Source organism: Cucurbita maxima, unplaced genomic scaffold (assembly GCF_002738345.1).
Source record: "Cucurbita maxima cultivar Rimu unplaced genomic scaffold, Cmax_1.0 Cma_Scf00027, whole genome shotgun sequence".
In the NCBI taxonomy this organism is placed as follows: domain Eukaryota; kingdom Viridiplantae; phylum Streptophyta; class Magnoliopsida; order Cucurbitales; family Cucurbitaceae; genus Cucurbita; species Cucurbita maxima.
In genome coordinates this window covers 1107015-1125585 of record NW_019272043.1, presented here as the reverse complement: position 1 = coordinate 1125585, position 18571 = coordinate 1107015, and the positions used below count along the sequence as shown (strand labels likewise).

Genomic DNA, 18571 nt, shown 5'->3' with positions numbered 1-18571 from the left:
GTTCATGTAACAGTTCACGTCCCCTTTAGCCTATTATGTGTATAGAGAGAAGTTTGCCACATCTATTATAAGTAATGTTTTGTTCCTCCTCTCCATGGGAATTACTCATAATTAAGCGTTAAAATTTTAATGATATTTCCAAAAAATTTATATTTATTAGCAAAATATTAAAAAAAAAAAAAAAAAAAAATTCTGTGGTCCAAGGTACAGACGGGTCAAAGGGCACTTATCAGGTGGCTATTGAAGGACTTGGAAATTTTGATTACGAGCACGTGCGTATCGTGTGGGGTTGTTTGCAATCCCACCCACCCATTTCTACCAACCAACTCCGTCCGGCTCGGAACGGTCTGAACCGGACGACCTAATAATATCATTTATCTTTTAATAATTATTGGATGTAAATAAAAAATATGATATAATATTTATATTTAATAATTCAAAACTCTCAATTTTATAAATTTTAATCAATATCAAAATAAAAGTATTTATTAATTTTCCCACGTGGCTTTCTTTTCCTCGGTACTGGTGATCGGCACCGGCGATACGGCGGCGTATCACCACCTACCACGTCAACAGCATCGCATTTGGCATATTATAATAACGAAGCCCGAAGACTTTTAAAACCTGTCATTTCGATTCCGTCTCACAGTTTCGGCTAGGGTTTTTCTTTCTTTTCTCGTGCGTGTCGTCATTTCTTCTTCGATCATCGAAGCTCTACGACGATGGCCTTCTCACAATCCTTTGCTGGATCTGCCGTTTCTTCTTCTCTGATCGATGCCTCTCGTGCTGAGTCGTCGTCGGTCCACTGCCGGAAGGTTGATCTTCTTTTATGGATTATCACTTTTTTCTTTTTTAACGATGGACTGGTTGTTGTTAACTGGATCATTAATAAGGGACACTGCACCCTACTTGATTGGCTGCTCCAGTCCTGATAAATATATTTGTAGTTAATGTTGACTAGTATAGATCATAGCTGTGTTTTTATTATTGTATCTTTTGTTGTTTGGTGTTTTTCAGTTTTTCTCATTTGCCTTGCGTGTGTTGTGTTTTTTTGCTTGTTTCTGCAGGGGAGCTCTTTAAAGCTTCAATCTGGTGTTTTTGGAACTACTATCTCGAGTGGGACGTCTTCTTTACAGATAGGGTGAGCTCTGGCCTTTAGCGAACGTATTTTTCAAATAGTTTTTTAAGCACTATCCATTTAGATGAATTGCGTACGTTTACATATTGGATGGTTGAATTTATTTGCTAATTTACTTGGTAATTCTTAAATGTGGTTGGCAGGTTATCTAAAAATCGAGCTATCCAACCCATCAAAGCTACGGCCACCGAGGCACCTCCGACGGTACAAAGTAAGTTTTTATTTTCTTTGTTTCCCCTCCAAGGAACGTCGATATGTTTCAGTTTGTCAGTTTCTGACCATTTTATTATTGTTCCTCTTTTTTCTTTTTCCCTTTATGGGTTTTGTTCAGGAACTCCGAGCGGTGGGAAGACCAAGATTGGAATCAATGGTACGATCTTTTAGTGTACTTCTGTGACTATTTCATTCAGTAGATTCACATTCTGATAGTAAGATATGTGAATTTGATTGCTGATAGTAGTTAGTGTTATATACAGCCGACTGCCTTCTATCGTGTACTCTTTCAATAACTACAGTCTCAATGATGTTTGTTTGATGGTTAGTTTCATAGTGTCTTGACAACTTCCTAGGTCTAGGAGTTATATCTGTATGGTTCTTAGTCTTTGCTGTAAGGCTAGAAAATATCTCCGGAGCCTAACAGTGTTGGTGTGGGCAAGTGATACACGATTGGATAAAGAATGTTCCACACTTAAAGTTGTCACTTAATAACAAATAACGAAATGGGAAAAATTAGATGAACAGGAATATTAAGCTTAGACTTCAAAGAACGACCCTTGTGCTTTTGAAAATGTAAAATAGTATCAGAATAACAAAAGCAAGATCTATGGTTCTCATTGATGTGCGTGATTGAATGAGGTTACATGCCAACCCTGCATGTTGTACCTCTTTCAGAGCTAGGTTTCAATGTTATAGGAATTCATATCAAGTCTTATCTTTGACTGTTTCATTGTGTCGGGAAATATTCCACACTTTCACGAATTGATTGTTCACCATTTCAAGAAAAGTGTCTATAATTGTAAGCTTTTGTATTTTGATTCTGGAAGATAATCTATTGCATATGTTATATAGTTTTTTTGCTTTCTATATGATTGGTCAACTTATTTTTCCTCTTTTATCGATAGAGTTCTACTGCTTGTTGATTTATAGTAACGTTCATGACAATCTAGAAATTTTTGTGATGACTCACTATACAGGTTTTGGACGAATTGGAAGACTGGTTTTACGCATTGCAACCTCGAGGGATGATATTGATGTTGTAGCAGTTAATGATCCATTTGTTGATGCTAAGTACATGGTATGCATTAGTTTATTCAATGATCTTTTTGGATTCTAAGTACATAGGATATTTCAAATTTGTTTTTAAGTACATGGTATGCATTAGTTCAGGTAATGATCCATTTGGATTCTGTTATCCAGGCTTACATGTTCAAATACGATTCTACTCATGGTGTTTTTGATGGAACCATCAAGGTTCTTAGTGATTCAACTTTGGAAATTAATGGGAAGCAGATCAAAGTTGTAAGCAAAAGGTAAAAACTGAATATTTGCTTCTCTAGAATATTATAAAGTTATAATTAGTGTACTGAGTAGTTTGACCTGTAAAATTCTTGCGACTTCGTTCTGTATGCTTTCAGTTGATTCTATAGTAACAAGGCTCCTTTAGGGACTGATTCTTGTGATTCTTTATGCTCAGGGAGCCTGCAGATATCCCTTGGGGTGATTATGGAGCTGAATATGTTGTCGAGTCCTCGGGAGTTTTCACTACAAAAGACAAGGCTTCAGCACACTTGAAGGTTCTGTTGATTGCTGATGGATCTATCTCTCCTGTTTTAATTTCTCGCTTTACCCTTCCACTTGATGTCTTTGAAAACCAAGTTAACAATTTATTACTTTTCCCTGCAGGGTGGTGCTAAGAAAGTTGTAATCTCAGCTCCATCAGCTGATGCACCTATGTTTGTTGTTGGTGTTAATGAAAAAACTTACAAGCCGACAATGAATATTGTTTCCAACGCAAGTTGTACTACCAATTGTCTTGCACCTCTTGCAAAGGTATAAATGAAACCCCTGAACGTGGTCCAGTATTTTGGAGTGTTTCTTGAATTTTTATGTACTGGAGTTTAGAGTAGACATATATCTGATTTTCTCACCATCTTAATACAGGGATATAGTTCCCGGGTACCTGACTTGAATTGTGTGCTATTTCATGTAGGTCGTTCATGAGGAATTTGGTATTGTTGAAGGTCTAATGACAACAGTGCATGCAACGACAGGTCTTTCATTCTCTCACTCTCTCAAACTCTTTACTCATGTGTGTAAATTGTGTTCTTTCATTTTATTTCAGCAACACAGAAGACTGTTGATGGCCCTTCAATGAAGGATTGGAGAGGAGGCCGTGGTGCTGCACAAAATATAATTCCTAGCTCTACTGGTGCTGCCAAGGTATGTGGCATAAAATTTTGATAAATCTTTATGGTTTTATTTTAATCAATTGAAAAAGTCTTGGATTTTTTTTTAAAAAATAACTGCAGGCTGTTGGTAAAGTTCTTCCAGAGCTAAACGGAAAACTTACTGGAATGGCTTTCCGTGTCCCAACACCCAATGTATCTGTTGTTGACTTAACCTGCCGACTTGAAAAGAGTGCTACATATGAAGATGTAAAGGCAGCAGTAAAGTATGACTTGCCACCCAACCAGTGTGCCTTTCGTTAAGTTTTTCCCTGTACAACTAAAGTATTTAATATGATTGATGACGAGTTCGCAACTCTTTCAACTCTTTTAAAGGTATGCATCCGAAGGTCCATTGCAAGGCATTCTTGGATATACAGATGAGGATGTTGTCTCTACTGATTTTCTCGGTGACTCGAGGTACGACTTTTTCCAGCATATCCCGACTCAAATTATGTGGGGGGAAAGTAGAGCAAATAACATATCAAATATGGTTAGTATTTTTCAATTGGGAGTCTGAATCACATGATTTTATTGTTGCAGGTCTAGTATATTTGATGCAAAGGCTGGAATTGGTCTCAGCACCTCATTTGTGAAGCTGGTGACTTGGTACGACAATGAATGGGGATACAGGTATTCTCTCCCTCTATTTCACACATTTCTTACATAATTCTGGGGATGGTCATGAATAACCGATGTTCGTCTTTTCAGCAACCGAGTACTGGATCTTATTGAGCACATGGCATTGGTTTCAGCCTTGAACTAAATGATAGAAGAGACTCGTCATCGACAAAGCCCCCAGCAGTTTTTGATTGAAGTGAGATAGGCGTCTATTTTTTCTTGGAATGGATTCATTCAGTTGTTTATGTAGGAAATTAGTTATTCGAGCAATGAAATAAAGAAATATTTGACATGTAAGAGTTCATTCTTCCAGTTAAACATATCTGGAACCCGGCAGATTCAATGCAGGTAACTATGGAAGAACATTTCCACTATTTATCCTGTGTTTCAACTTTCATTGTATTTGACTATTTTGTTCCCACTGTGTTTGATTAAATTATAAGAAGATTTAACAGCACAAATCAGGATCAAAGTGCGTCTCCCAGTGGTAGCAGCACTGTTCGAGTTTTCAATTTCTGTTTTCCCTAAACTGCTTCCCAGTTTAATTTCCACGAATTCTTATACAGTTTCTTGGAAGGAGTTTCCATGAAATTTCCCAAGTATATTTATACTATGAACTATCGTAATATTCCTTTTTTAAAAGTGGGATATGCTTCTTTGTATTTTAAAATAGAGGAATACGAACCTTCCTTATTGGACGTTGAAGCTTTGAACCAGACTTCCTTCCATAGATTAAACACCAAAGAAACCTTCAGAAAGATTTGAAAACAATCATTATATGCCGAAGTTGAAAAAAAGCATCGATTATTCTGTTATACTTGCAAGAAAGCACGTGAAATCCTACAAAGCAATTCCCGAAACCCCAAGTATTTCAATTATTTAATGCAAAACCTTCAAATCACCCCTTCCGACCCTTTCCATGCCCTTGTTTACTGAATCCACTTTCCTCTATTATATTCAACGTCTCCAACTTCCTCAGCAACACTGCACCATTGTCTTCCCCTTTATAATGGTCTCTCTAGTTTCAAGTAACAGAGGACTTCTTCCTATTAACCAGATTCTTAGTCGGGTTAAGAACAACAATGACGGATATTAATCCCAGAACAGATTCTTTCAGAACAGAGCTTTTGTCGCCGGAGGGTGTGGCTGCTGGAACAGATGGAATGGTGACGAAGATTCCCTCGTGGCGACTGAACATGGACGAGTTCTGCTTGCCTGCTACAAACAAGAGATCTCATCATGGCATTGTTTACTACTGGAAGTCATGGAGTAAGCTTTACAAATGCAAATTTTATCAATTTCTAGTTCTTGAATAAGTAGTTCTTCTACTGTTGAGAACCTTGAGTTTAGGAGGTGAAACTAATGAGCGTTTTTATCTTGATGCTAGAGAGAGAGAGAAAGGTTGCTACGTACTATGAAAGGCAGAAAAGTCTTCTAAAAGGATTCAATGAGGTTGACTCCTACAATGAACTGGGTATTGTACCTGGACCTTTAACTGAGGTCTGTCTTGTTTTTCTCTCTCTAACAGTCACAACTTCTTATCAGACACATTCACCTAGTTTCTTATATATCAGGATGAAAAGAAGCAAGAGGCATACCGTGAGAGACTGGCAATATATGCATCCAACATAGCTAACATGGTGATCTTCGTCGCAAAAGTATACGCTTCAGTTGAGAGCAGATCACTTGCAGTTATAGCTTCAACAATAGATTCCCTGTTGGATCTTTTATCAGGGTTTATATTATGGTTTACAGCTAATGCTATGAGAAAGCCAAATCAGTATCGTTATCCTATCGGAAAGAATCAAATGCAACCAGTGGCAAGTTATCTCTATCAACAAAACTTGGCTATTCAAGTCTCTGTTGAATGAAGAATGGGAATGCTAGTCTAAGAAAATGAAGGATGGTCTATATGGAGAAATAACACACCTTATATTTTTCAAGACTAATGCTAAAAACTCTTTTACGTTGTCATGCAATTAATAAACAAGTTCACAAGCAGAAAAAAAGTCAAATCATGTTAGAACACACAGAAAAGAAAGCAAAATAGCATGGACTAACCTTTCAGATTTATGCAGGGAATCGTCGTGTTTGCATCCGTCATGGCAACTCTTGGAATACAGATATTACTTGAATCAGCTCGAGAACTTATTTCAAAGGTAAACAGGCTTGGTTATAAATTGATACAAAATAACATACCATTCATTTCTCTATACATTTGTCTATGAATCGATTGCAGGCTCAACCAGATAGAGATCCAGAGAAAGTAAGATGGATGGTCGGAATAATGTCATCTGTGACAGTAGTGAAACTATGCCTCACAGTATACTGTCGCAGATTCAAAAATGAAATTATAAGAGCCTATGCCCAAGACCATTTCTTTGATGTAATTACAAATTCAATTGGACTTGCGACTGCCCTTTTGGCTATCAGATTCTACTGGTGGCTTGATCCCCTTGGGGCTATCCTAGTAAGTTCACCACGCACAACATTCATATCTGTCTCTCTACTCACCAAACATATTTACACACCAGTTACATCTACACTTACATATATATATATTTTTTATATATAGATAGCATTGTACACAATCAGCAACTGGTCAAAGACAGTAATGGAAAATGTATGGTCGCTAATAGGGAGGACTGCCCCGCCAGACTACTTGGCTAAGCTAACATATCTAATCTGGAATCATCATGAGGAAATCAAAAACATAGATACAGTGAGAGCATATACCTTTGGATGCAACTATTTTGTGGAGGTGGACATAGTGTTGCCTGGGGAAACGTCTCTTAGTCAAGCCCATGACATTGGAGAAACACTCCAAGATAAACTTGAACAGCTTGATGAGGTTGATCGAGCTTTTGTTCATGTGGATCATGAGTTCACTCATAAGCCAGAGCACAAGCCTAAAGCTTCATAGAATGGTGAATAACCAATATGTATGTTGTATGAATTCCTGAAAGAATGGTTTGAATTGTGGTTCGCTGACTATTCAATTGTTTGAACTATACACATGCTGTACACAATTTCAGATTTCCAATAAAATGAATCTGCCCTCTTAGTTGAATGTGGATTTAAAACATAATAATATCCTTGATTGTGGATTTAAAACCAAAGCATCCAGGAAAATTTCTATCACTTCAAGTAGAGAATCCTTTCAGTGTCTAGCAACATTAGGAAAACTAATGCAACAATAGAAACGAAAAGATTAACGCTCAACAACAGGCAATAACTATCAATGACCATAAGCCAGACAAACATCCCGAGTCAGTTTCTACATAACTGGAGATCCAGGGGACTCTTAAATGATCCATTAAAGAACTACGGAAATGCCATCCTTCTTTGGGGGAAACACTACATTCTTGTTTCCAGGAAATGCATTTCGAGAGATGTCTACCAGGGACTTGAAACTGTAAGGTTCGTGCATTGAAAGCTCTGATAATACTTTTCTATTCAGTTGAATGTTCTCCTTCATCAGTCCATGCATGAAATTGCCATAATTTACCTGGTACGGTAGGCAGGGAGTCAAAAGAAACGTCAGTATCTCTACATGGGAGATTGTCCAAATATAAATAAGATAAATATGAATAACATGTTAAAGAATTCACAATTGATTGGAAGTAAGAGGCAATTGACATCGATGAAGAAAGTAAGAAACCTAAAATTTTTTTAGAACAATATGAATAGTTAACGTGTTCCCCAAGTAGGGTTTTTTAAAGTAGCTAGAAGCAACTTGATCGTGCAGAACACAAGTATAAAGTAATTATTTGACAGAAAGCAGTTTTCATTTCTCTTCAAACTCAAGCTGTTCAAACAAAACGAGGTAAAATTCACGAACCACGTGAAATGAAAATAAATTCTAGAAAGTATTAAAGGGCCAAGTCAGAAGCTAAAATTATGGGATGTGGGAATATCAAAGATGGAAATTATAACCTATAATATCAAGGGAAAAACTTAAGTGTTTGATACCTATTTCGACTATGTCATTTTGATAGCTACATGATATCCTGGTGTAAATTGTCCAAGTTTTTTGATCTTTATAGCCTTGACTCTCTTTATCCAATTGGAGAAGTCTTTTGTCCCTTGAGTAGGGGCCTTACCCTTTTGTTTTGTAAATTTCATTCATCAATGAAATTGTTTCTCTCTAAAAAAATTACGTGAGAATATCAGAGGTTCAGAGATCCCTGATTCCCATCCAAATTTTTTTTCTAAATTATTTTTCATTGTAATATATTATCATTATTTTCATAAAGGAAAGCAAATTAAGAAATTCAAAACAAAGAGTAGTTCTTAAGAGGCACAGTTACTGAAATCACAAAAACAACTGCAGTAGTCTAATGAAGAACAACATTCAAGGGAAATGCACATACCCCATGAAGGCGTGTGCCAGCATTGATGCGTTGTATCCAAAGGGAGCGCATGTCTCTCTTCTTATTGCGACGGTCCCTGTAGGAATACTGGAGAGCCTTCTCCACCCGCTCTCTGGCAATCCTTATGCAATTCTTAGCCCTGCCTCTGAAGCCCTTGGCTAGCTTAAATATCTTGTCCTTGTTCATATTTTTTTACTTGCTATGCTCTACAACTACATACTCACCAGAAATAGTAATAGATCAATCATATATGAATATATAATGGACCAGAACTTGTAAAATCGAAACAGCATCCTTACAACTGTAAAGTCGAAAACAACCAAAATATGGAAAAGCAGGAATTAACAAATAAGTAAAACTATCCAATATAAGCAACAAGTACTGAAGATGATAAACAACGTGACTTTCTAATTTTCAGCTTTAGTTGATGTCAGGAGGCAAGGTTTTGGAATAGGTTGCTAAATAAATGGCTTTATTCATCATCAAAGCCTACAGCTTCCCCAACTAATTTGCACAGCTAAAGGTGCCGAGAGATTTACTTCGGATGGATAGCGCACATATAACTTCCCTTTGGATCATTGTTCTAAACATATACTTCACTAGAGCTAGCCACTGCACTCGTAAGCTAGAAATACGCAGACCAAAAATGCTGAATTAAAACAATAATAATAATGAAATGAGACACTGTATCAAACAATCATTCGACACGGGTTGTGAACTTATCCGAGCTTACGAAGAAGGCATAACAGTGAGGCAATTCATCAAACACTAGGCAGGCAACTGACTATAGAAAATGGCCGACAAAATTGAACATCCAACCGGACGAACAGATTCAAACAACCACATGAGGTTTACAAAAACTAACTTCGATACATCAATTTAAGAGTGATGACAGTTTATTTCTACCTTATTAAAGCGGAGGACTGAAAACAGCGTTCGTTGGGGGCAAGTGGAGACGAAAGAGGACTACAATTGTAATTCGCTTATTCCAAAGATTCTGTATTCCTGAATCCAATTTTCTGTGGAGCTGCGGCGGCCGATTGATCGGATAGCGGCGGAATGGGAAGGGAGAACTTGCAGAGTGCAGCAAATGTTACGAGCTTCCGGAGATTTTTCTTTCAGAAGAATGAAGGGGGTATAGCAACTGGACCTAATGTAACGGTTCGATTATACCGAAAACCGAACCGAAACTAACCAACCGGTTCAATATATATATATATCTCGTTTTCCCGCAACTAAGTGCTGGGCTCAATTCTCCCGCCTGCTAAAGTCTTTCTCGCTTCCCCAATCCTAGAAATTGCTTCTGCTTGCCCCAAAGGTCAGTGTATGTATTCTGCAGCTTTTGATCTTAGTTATGCTTTCGAATTGGTCATTTGTAGCTATGAGCTAGAAACCTGTTAATATCCATTGTGTCGAGCCATAGGTTTTGTTTTTGTTCGTTAAAAATTTGGGTCGAAATTGTGTTGAATTTGGGGTTAGTAGGTGTAACAATATATGTTAGCGGTGGGTTTGACTGTTATAAATGGTATTAGAGTCTAGGAGTAAGGAGGCTGAGCACTGAAAGGGGTGAGCACGAGGCGGTGTGCCAACAAAGACATTGGGCTCCGAAGGGGTGGATTGGGAGGTCCCACATCGATTGGAGAAGGAAACGAGTGTCAGTAAAGACGTTGGACCCTAAAGCGAGTGAATTGTGAAATCCCACATAAGTTGGGAAGGAGAACGAAATATTATTTATAAGGGTGTGGAAACCTGGAAACCTCTCCCTAGTAGATGCATTTTAAAAATCTTGAGGGGAAACACAAAGAGGACCTCCCTAGCAGGTGTGGAAACCTCTCTCGTGTTTTAAAAATCTTGAGAAAAAGCACAAAGAGGACAATATCTGCCGTTTAAAAATCTTGAGAGTAAGTCTTAAAAGGAAAGCCCGTAAGCTTTAAAAGGGAAGTCTAAAGAGGACAATTTTAAAAATATGGAGAGAAAATCGGGAGAGACAATATTTGCTATTTAAAAATCTTGAGAGAAAGTACAATATCTACTAGTGGCTAATGGGACTATAGGGTGGAGTTCGTATAATTCAGTTTCAAATTTTTTTTTATTAAAAAAAATAGTTTATTAAATGAGCTATAATAAGGTCACGTGGATGGAATTAGATCAAATTGTCCAATAAACCATCTTAGTTTGGTTTTGAGAATGTCATCATGTTTGTTATTAATTTTGTTATTAATGGCCTGCTTGTTTAAACGGCCAAATCTAACACCTATTCCACCACTTCTCAAAAATTAGTTGGCTGTATCATTCTACCTGTAATAGTCCAAATATGCCGCTAGCAAATATTATCCGCTTTGGCCTATTACACATTATTGTTAGTTTCACAGTTTTAAAATACATCTACTAAAAGAGGTTTTCATACCCTTATAAATAATGTTTTGTTCCCCTCTCCAACCAAGGCGAGATTTCACAATTCACCCCTCTTGGGGCCAGCGTCCTCACTGGCAATACCACCAAATGATTGACTCTGATACCATTTATAATAACCCAAACTCACCGCTAGTAGATATTATCCGCTTTGGCCCCTTACGTATTGTTGTCAGTCTCACAGTTTTAAAACGTGTCTACTAAAGAGAGATTTCCACACTCTTATAAAAAAATAATTCGTTCCGACGTGGGATCTCTCACCATCCCTACTTAACCATGAAAATGAATAATCACGGTTACTATAATACTATAATTAAGCTGTCAGAATCTTCATGTGATTGACAATATATGCATACCTGCTAAAAGAATGTTAGCATGAGCATTAAACAGGGTGCATATCTTTCTAACATACTTCTCTAAACTTTCCAACTCCCTTCTTCCCCCATCTTATTGCAGTGATAAAGGTAGCCACCATTAATCACAAGGGACATAAGCTATTAAATATAATGAGATATACTCATTTGAAGTTACACTATCATCTCATATACTCACACAACTTTCATATGAAAAGTGAAATACAAGTTCCAATACAACAATCTGTCTGCATACACCCTGCCCTTTCTTTTTGTTTCTTACTATGCTCACATCAAAATAATATTACAAATAAAATTACAACAAACCGTGTTCTAGCAGCTCCGGTTTTAGTGCCCACTCGGGTTTCTGTTCCATGACAGATATGTTGGGTCCCCAAGTCGCCTGAAATCGTTAGAAAATAACATTAGAATTTATAGCGTATATGACTATAGTTCAACTAGTTAAAACATACTCTTGCCCAAAAGGCTAAAGTTTAAATCTTCTCAACTGAGAAAAAAAACGTATATAAAAATCCATAATTTAAACACAGAAGTAGTCAGTTGGGAGACCAGAAAAACATCATATGCAGTCTTCCCCTCCCATGATCAATCGACTAATGAAACGAGCAATTAGAGCAAGCCACGTAATATAGAACAAACGCTTTATCCAATTTTTTCAGGTCATCCAACCGTTCTCAAACCAGACGCATCCCAAGTTTTGAAATTATGAACAAGATAACCATTCATTCACGGAGTTCAGCTCGCTCAAGTGGGGTTTCAAGTAAATTACCTTGGCTTAACAAGATAGACGACTGTGAAAACCATGGCCAAGAAGAAGCATAACCCACCAACTGTAAGATATGCAATGCCAAGAAAGTCATTCTTTCCACCAAGCCAGCTAGTTGTGGAAAGCACAAGCTTTTTCTTGCCGTTAAAACTGTATGTGTTGTAATTGTTCTCCAAATTCACAACTATTAAATCGTTCTTCTCAAGATCAACCTCGATCTTTCCATACAACTTTCTAAATGTGGGAAGAGCAGCAGTTCTCATCCACACAATAAGATCTTCCTGTTGACTCAACTGTTATACATAATACAAAAGACAAGGTCAGGCAACCGGTCCACATCAACAGCGTTTCTTTCATAATGGCAACAGTTGTTTTCCGAGTTCTAATGTCAAGAACATGTCAAGAACAAAGCGCCATAGCTCATACATCAAGACTCGAGATAAAACAAGTTTTAACTTACTGGTATGGATTCATTAAGGCTTTTTCCACCTTTCAGAGTACCATTCTGAAAGTTTTTGGGAAATACGTTCTTGCCGAATTTGTGTTCCCGGTCACTCTTCCACGAGATACCCTGCTTGTTCACAGCAACTTGTTTGTTGTTAAGGGTGAAGCTATAAGTATCATTAAACAAACTCCAAGCTATTAAACCACAGGGCACGATTGGCTGCCCGTTTGCATTGTCTTCAGGCTTGCAAGAGCCTACATCACGCTCGCTGCCAGCATCTCTCAATTGCTTATCACTACGGCTCTGCACGTATCTGATTTACACAGCATCATGAAAAAGTTTGAGAATGAAACACCTCCAAGCAAATAAAATATTCTTTACAGCATAAGATCGAGAAAAACATATAAGAAGATTCCAGGTACTTATATGCAGAATACTAGAAAAAAGTAAACACTCGAAGCTAGTTAACCACAGGATATGCATTTTTTTTAAGAAAAAACCTACCTCAAATGCTTCCAGCACCAATCATACATAAAAAAAAGAGAACAATGTACCTGCGGTGATTCTGATAGAAATTGTCAAGCTGGTAATAGACATATATTGGTTGCTTCATTCGTTTTGTCACCTACACAAAAATAGATGCAAAAATACATATTACGAAAGAGACTTTGAAAGGCATCCCGATTCCTGGGACATTAATTTAACTACGTATAACAAGATCATCTCGAGCCAAGAAATTCTTTCATTTGCTATAATTTCCACAAACACAAGCAACTTTTCAAGCCTTGGAAAATTTGCCATATAAGAATCAAGTATGGAAATAGCTAGGATGCCAGAATCTTACAGTTATATTTCGGCTGCAGCTTTTACTGACAGGGCCCTGTATGAACCCGACCTTGTCGTTTCTAAATCTTTCTGGTATACACTCAGTTTCATAACGATCAATTATTTCAACAACCTAATGAAGAGGAAAAGCACCTCAAATCAGTTGAAGAACAAACATGCCATGAACGTAAAATCGACGAAGGAAGAAGAAAAGTATTCTCGTTTGAACGTACATCTCTGGAAGCAAACAAGGAAGCGACTCCAATGGGAACAAAGATAATGCTAACTAACATGAACGCGGAAATCACCTGCACGGGGAAAGATTCCACTTTGTTCCTTAATTTTGAATACAATGAAGATCAAAATAGATATCTATTAAAACAAGAACAATAACAGAGCCTACCCATTTTGGTGTGAGAATAGGTTTACACGCTGGAAGCTCCTGCTGGGTAAACCTCGAATCTAGATAAGAATTTCGCTTCAGATTCCATATAAATTGGAGAAATTTAAACCAAACGTGAAGAAAAATTTAAGCTAACAGAATGATAAACATGCCTTTATTCCTAACTTCCAAACAGGAAATTTGAAAGCATAAACCTAATCTTAGAAAAGTCATCAGTTCATCATTTTATCATTACATGATCATACAAAGAACATGAGAGCGTCTAATTTACAAACACTCAGGTATAAATGTTTATAACCCTCAATAATCATCACCAATCAACTCTCGTATAGGAAGAACCCTAAACCTCTAAAACCAGTGAATTCCCTCGGAGGAGGAAAACCAAATTCAAAACCCTAATCGCTGCTTTAAAATGTTAGCATAAACATACAAAAGTTCAATCGAAGAAGATCAAACCGTGAAAGAAAAGTAAGAAAAAAAGCAAGTTCCATACCGCCAAAAAAAGAAACTCACAAATTGAAATAACAAATCGATGAAAACTCACATTTCGGCCGCTTCGAATTCCTTCTATTAGACGATGGATCGTTCGATTCCGTACCTCCGGAGCTAGACGCGGTGTTCGAACTCATAATAACTGGATTCCCCTTCGCTTCTAAAAGCTCTCAAACCCCAATCAGAAGAAAACCCAGTTAAATAGACACGAAGAAAAAGATGGGTTCCGCGTCAAAACTAGCGGAGATTTCAGAGAAAAGAGGAAATCAAACAAAGATTAAACAATAGAAGGAAGCTGTTTGACTTTAATCGTATAATACTTGTTTAATCCAATCTGAAATTCTAAAACAATCAATCAATCAATCAATCTACTCTTTCTCTCTCTAAGGCCGGCGAAGAGAAAGCAGCAGCCCTTTCTTTCTCTCTCCTCTCCTTGACGGAGAAGGGAAGAAGAAAGGAAGAACACGACGGATGAGGGGAAAAGGGAGAAGCGAAGAAGAGTCAAAAGCAAAGCCCGAAAACAGAACCGATTCAGTTTGGAGCAATGGAATGAAATCAAATTCAACACGGTTGAACTAAACTAGGTTTGCTGTAATTCTCTCTCTAATTAACAATTTGTGTTTAATTAACTTAATTATCATCTTCCCTTCGTTGAAAAAATTAAGTGTTTTTCTTTTTGTAGGAAGCTTATTTATTAATTAATTAATCAATTAATTAATTAATTAATTAATCAATTAATTAATTAATCAATTAATTAATTAATTAATTAATTGTTTTGAATCTTTGACCATTCTTTTTTGGACAAATCAGAGAGAGAGAAAAATAAGGTGGATTTTTACTTGCGCTGTCTTTATAATAATGTATTATTCGTCTGAATAATTGAGTTTGACCAACCGTGTCAGGGGTAGAATTGTAATTTTGTGCTCTGGTAGGAAGATTTTTTTTTCCCCTCTTATTTGGATCGTTGACTAGGGATTTAATGGCTGTTTGGTCTTAAAATTTTGGTTTTTTTAATGGTGTTTTGGGCCACCTTTCATACAAAGTCTAGAAGGTCGAACACGAAAGTACGAGGAAGATAAGTAAATATAACATGACAATTAAAGTCGAGCGTTAAAAGCGTTAGACAAAAACAAAAGTTAGTGAAGCTTAGTTCAAAAATAGGAGAGTCGTGATTGTCTACCCGTGATATACATGCAACACTTGTACGTCTCACGACATCTGGAGATTTAAGGAATGAATGGAATTTCGAGATGTTGATTGACCAATAGAGCTTCGACTATTATTAAATAGTCGGGATATAATGAAATTATTCGTATAGTAACTTGCATTGGGATGAGACCATATCATCGTTCTTTTTAGGCCGAATGCGATTCTCTCAAGTTGTGTGAATGTCGAGCACATCCTAACACTATGTGCCTTGATCCTACTCCATCATTTTTGTCGGTTGGTGTGGTAGACATGTCCTCCCCAAATGTTGGCTCGGAGACGTATAAAATTTGAAACTTTGTATTGATGTCATCGTCTAGGTTTATAGTTATCGTTGAGGCTATGTCATTCAAAGTCTTCACCTCTACATGAGTTGCCCTATCTTGAAATTCTGCATTGATATCATCATCTAGGTATGTGGTTGTTAATGAGGTCGTGTCATTCGGAATCTCTACTCCTGCAGACAACTGCTAGGTCATCGAAATATGGAAATGACTTATTTTTCTGACCCCGAGTAGTGGGGTGTCCCTACATAGAACATGTTTTTTTAATTAATTTTTTTTTTACTTATCTACCATATATGTTATATTATAAGTAAAATCTGATAAAGTTCAAATATTAAACATTCACACGTTACAATTCACCACTAATATTGGATACGAACATCAAATATTATTAATTTTCATAATAATCTCAAAAGTATAATAGGGTGAGATTGGATTGTAACCCTATTTTCAAATTGGTCAGGTTGACCCAAATAAAAAATGTCAACTGAGAATCCACTCGAATTTTTATGTGTTTCAAAAATTCAAACCAACCCAAATTAGAAAAAAAAAAAAAAAAAATCTAACTCAACCTAACATTCACCATTTGAGTTGGGTAATCAGAATTAGTGGGATTATCGAGTTATTTGAACACACATACAATAGATCAAGACAAAGACGGTATTTCTCAATATCCGGTGAAACTTTGTTATAGATATTGGAATTCACAATTAATTATTTATTTTTTAATATTATGCATATGCTTAAATTAAGTGAGTTATGAACTCTGTACACATGAATATAACTTTAGTAGCCGATTTAATGTACATACCATTTTCGAGACTTGAACAAATAAGGAGCTAAAAACGTCATCCTATAAGATAAAATACACTCGTTCGATATAAAAAAATGTAGATGAATAGTTTCTTTAAGTGATGATTCTAGGACTTGAAAAATGGGTATTCACTCTCTTTCTCACTCGAAATAAGCTTAATTTATGATATAATTAAAAGGATAAAACAGACTTTTGACTCCAGAGTAATTAAAAGAATAAAATAGGTTAATTTAGGACCTGAAAAAGGGATATTCACTTTCTCACCAGCTCCAAATAAGCTTAATTTATGATATAATTAAAAGGATTAGTAGACTTTTGACTCAGCCGTAATTAAAAGAATAAAACAGGTAAATTTAAGACTTAAAAAATGGGTATTCACTTTCACACTTGTTTGAAAACAGCTTAATTTATTATATAATTAAAAGGATAAAACAGACTTTTGACTCAACAGTAAATAAAAATTACTATATAAGGATAAAATAATTAGTACCACGATTCAAAGATTACGGTAAAATTTAAAAAATAATCTTAGTAACCTTAACCTTTAATCTTTTATCCATTCATATGTTAATGGTAATTTTATTTTTTATTTTGAAAATTGAAAAGTATTATTTACTTAAAATTTAAAAAATACTTTTAAATGTATGAGGGTATAATTGGAATATAGAATTGTCAATGATATTTTTAAGAATATTATTAAAAGATAGTTCTTACCCTCGGTTATTTTTATTAATTTAACTTTTTAAAAGGTTTATCCAATACCGGAATTCGTGTAGATAAGGTGAGCACTAATAGTTCACTGTGCAGAGCCACACATGCACTGAGGAGAAGAATCAACAGAGATAACGGAGATGACTATGACCGTCGCTACAAGAGCAATCGCAACGGCTCGATCAGCGGTGCGAGCGAGCAGGCTCCGCAATGTGTTTACTGCGCAGAAATCTCAGTCTCACGCTCTTCTCATTCGTCAGGTAATCGCATTGTTCCTTCCTTTGTTCTTCATTGGTCATTTGAGTTTCTAGAATTGGAGCTTATGCCAATGTGCTTGAATGCCAGATGAGCTCGGAGGCGCAGAGCATGCGCTCCGAGGAGCAGAGCATCGCCGCTCGTCTTCGTAGTTCTGGATTGTTCCGAAGCCAAGGCCTCATTGGCGGCCAGTGGATTGATGCTTACGATGGGAGGACCATTAAGGTATGTCAAAAATCAAAAATTAAAAAATATTCTAAAAAAACACAACCATCGTCTTATGTGTTTAAATATGAAATTTAGAGAAAATAAAAATAAATACAAAATAGTTTAAAACAATGGAATGCAAAACAACTTATTCTAACTTGACTAGGAATTTAAATATGAGTCTACTATGCCACAGTCTCTGCTTGCGATGTCGCCGTCCTTCGTACAAGTGTGTTTTTCCTTTACCTGAAAAATGATGTGGCACACGGCCTGAATATTTTAAAGCATACTCAGTAAGTGGCCCCACTATAGAGGGTCATGCAAATGCAAATACATGCAATCATGATTTAGGGACCTATCTCTAATCATCATAAGGGTGACCTCCGGACAAATTGGATGTGTAGTACTTCCCTACACACGACTCACACGTGTGAGTGTGAATCCCCAGGACGGTCGCACATGCCCTGCACCCTTTGGTCAAGCTAATCTATAACAACAGCGGAACCCTATAGTGTTATGCGCCTCATGAACACTCTCATTTGTGTGAATTTGTATTTTTCCCAATTTAAATAATTGAAAAAGAAATAATTTTAAATTAGTATGGCCGTGACATTCTTTCCCTTTAAACTAGTCATTATTCTGGATGACTTTCTCAATGTAGCAATCTGGAATCTGGAAGGGGACCTTCTCTCCTACTTAACTTTTTTATTTTGTCGATGATGATCTGAACCTGCCTCAGACATGAATACGATTTTTTTTTTTTTTTTTTTTTTTTTTTTTTTTTTTTTTTTTTTTTTTTTT

At 36.5% G+C, this 18571-nt stretch overlaps 5 protein-coding genes and 1 long non-coding RNA gene across 10 annotated transcripts in view; 3 read left to right on the top strand and 3 right to left on the bottom strand.

Annotated features, from left to right (window-relative positions):
• The first annotated feature begins 617 nt into the window (after positions 1-617).
• On the top strand, positions 618-4664 carry LOC111499748 (glyceraldehyde-3-phosphate dehydrogenase GAPCP2, chloroplastic-like). Its single transcript, XM_023151409.1, has 14 exons — positions 618-815; positions 1068-1141; positions 1282-1349; positions 1470-1508; positions 2332-2432; positions 2555-2667; positions 2832-2931; positions 3041-3187; positions 3348-3408; positions 3480-3577; positions 3667-3809; positions 3919-4002; positions 4126-4215; positions 4294-4664. Exons 1-14 carry the CDS (start codon positions 723-725, stop codon positions 4346-4348), a joined length of 1266 nt encoding a protein of 421 aa, XP_023007177.1. The 5' UTR covers positions 618-722; the 3' UTR covers positions 4349-4664.
• A 285-nt stretch (positions 4665-4949) lies between these two features.
• LOC111499814 lies at positions 4950-7014 on the bottom strand. 2 transcript variants are annotated; one of them, XR_002721008.1, is made up of 4 exons: positions 6940-7014; positions 6265-6531; positions 5802-5918; positions 4950-5418 (listed from the first exon to the last, which is right to left on the bottom strand). It is a non-coding gene; the product is annotated as an uncharacterized LOC111499814 (long non-coding RNA). The 2 variants fall into 2 exon arrangements; XR_002721007.1 differs by having other exon boundaries at positions 5802-6531.
• LOC111499753 (metal tolerance protein 9-like) lies at positions 5268-7273 on the top strand. Of its 3 annotated transcripts, none has more exons than XM_023151415.1 (6): positions 5268-5472; positions 5591-5703; positions 5778-6023; positions 6282-6362; positions 6443-6673; positions 6779-7273. In XM_023151415.1, exons 1-6 carry the CDS (start codon positions 5286-5288, stop codon positions 7124-7126), a joined length of 1206 nt encoding a protein of 401 aa, XP_023007183.1. In that variant the 5' UTR covers positions 5268-5285; the 3' UTR covers positions 7127-7273. The 3 variants fall into 3 exon arrangements, with proteins under 3 accessions (XP_023007183.1, XP_023007184.1, XP_023007185.1); XM_023151416.1 differs by having other exon boundaries at positions 5380-5472; positions 5591-5677; XM_023151417.1 differs by lacking the exon at positions 5268-5472 and having other exon boundaries at positions 5560-5677.
• A 30-nt stretch (positions 7274-7303) lies between these two features.
• LOC111499805 (50S ribosomal protein L20-like) lies at positions 7304-9723 on the bottom strand. Its single transcript, XM_023151499.1, has 3 exons — positions 9483-9723; positions 8577-8788; positions 7304-7711 (listed from the first exon to the last, which is right to left on the bottom strand). The coding sequence occupies exons 2-3, from the start codon at positions 8760-8762 to the stop codon at positions 7520-7522; spliced, it is 378 nt and encodes a 125-aa protein (XP_023007267.1). The 5' UTR covers positions 8763-8788; positions 9483-9723; the 3' UTR covers positions 7304-7519.
• A 1739-nt stretch (positions 9724-11462) lies between these two features.
• Positions 11463-14869, bottom strand: LOC111499764 (ALA-interacting subunit 3). The gene is made up of 8 exons (XM_023151436.1): positions 14346-14869; positions 13802-13860; positions 13632-13706; positions 13418-13531; positions 13128-13198; positions 12589-12886; positions 12132-12421; positions 11463-11744 (listed from the first exon to the last, which is right to left on the bottom strand). Exons 1-8 carry the CDS (start codon positions 14428-14430, stop codon positions 11690-11692), a joined length of 1047 nt encoding a protein of 348 aa, XP_023007204.1. The 5' UTR covers positions 14431-14869; the 3' UTR covers positions 11463-11689.
• A 2509-nt stretch (positions 14870-17378) lies between these two features.
• The window catches only part of LOC111499731 (succinate-semialdehyde dehydrogenase, mitochondrial), a 7881-nt gene continuing 6688 nt past the window's right edge, over positions 17379-18571 (top strand). For both annotated transcript variants that reach the window (XM_023151385.1, XM_023151384.1), the window contains exons 1-2: positions 17379-17568; positions 17654-17788. In XM_023151385.1, coding sequence (XP_023007153.1) covers positions 17449-17568; positions 17654-17788 — 255 coding nt within the window. In that variant the 5' untranslated portion in view covers positions 17379-17448. The remainder of the gene's footprint in view (positions 17569-17653; positions 17789-18571) is intronic.

Excerpts from the sequence above, each read along its gene's own strand:
- LOC111499748 (XM_023151409.1), top strand. The coding sequence starts at position 723 with ATGGCCTTCTCACAATCCTTTGCTGGATCTGCCGTTTCTTCTTCTCTG. Across the intron at positions 816-1,067 it reads CGTCGGTCCACTGCCGGAAG|GGGAGCTCTTTAAAGCTTCA; the intron begins GTTGATCTTCTT and ends TTGTTTCTGCAG. Across the intron at positions 1,509-2,331 it reads GACCAAGATTGGAATCAATG|GTTTTGGACGAATTGGAAGA; the intron begins GTACGATCTTTT and ends CTCACTATACAG.
- LOC111499753 (XM_023151415.1), top strand. The coding sequence starts at position 5,286 with ATGACGGATATTAATCCCAGAACAGATTCTTTCAGAACAGAGCTTTTG. Across the intron at positions 5,704-5,777 it reads TACCTGGACCTTTAACTGAG|GATGAAAAGAAGCAAGAGGC; the intron begins GTCTGTCTTGTT and ends CTTATATATCAG. Across the intron at positions 6,024-6,281 it reads AGAATCAAATGCAACCAGTG|GGAATCGTCGTGTTTGCATC; the intron begins GCAAGTTATCTC and ends AGATTTATGCAG.
- LOC111499805 (XM_023151499.1), bottom strand. The coding sequence starts at position 8,762 with ATGAACAAGGACAAGATATTTAAGCTAGCCAAGGGCTTCAGAGGCAGG. Across the intron at positions 7,712-8,576 it reads CTGGCACACGCCTTCATGGG|GTAAATTATGGCAATTTCAT; the intron begins GTATGTGCATTT and ends CTACCGTACCAG.
- LOC111499764 (XM_023151436.1), bottom strand. The coding sequence starts at position 14,430 with ATGAGTTCGAACACCGCGTCTAGCTCCGGAGGTACGGAATCGAACGAT. Across the intron at positions 13,532-13,631 it reads CCTTGTTTGCTTCCAGAGAT|GTTGTTGAAATAATTGATCG; the intron begins GTACGTTCAAAC and ends CCTCTTCATTAG. Across the intron at positions 12,887-13,127 it reads TTCTATCAGAATCACCGCAG|ATACGTGCAGAGCCGTAGTG; the intron begins GTACATTGTTCT and ends TGTGTAAATCAG.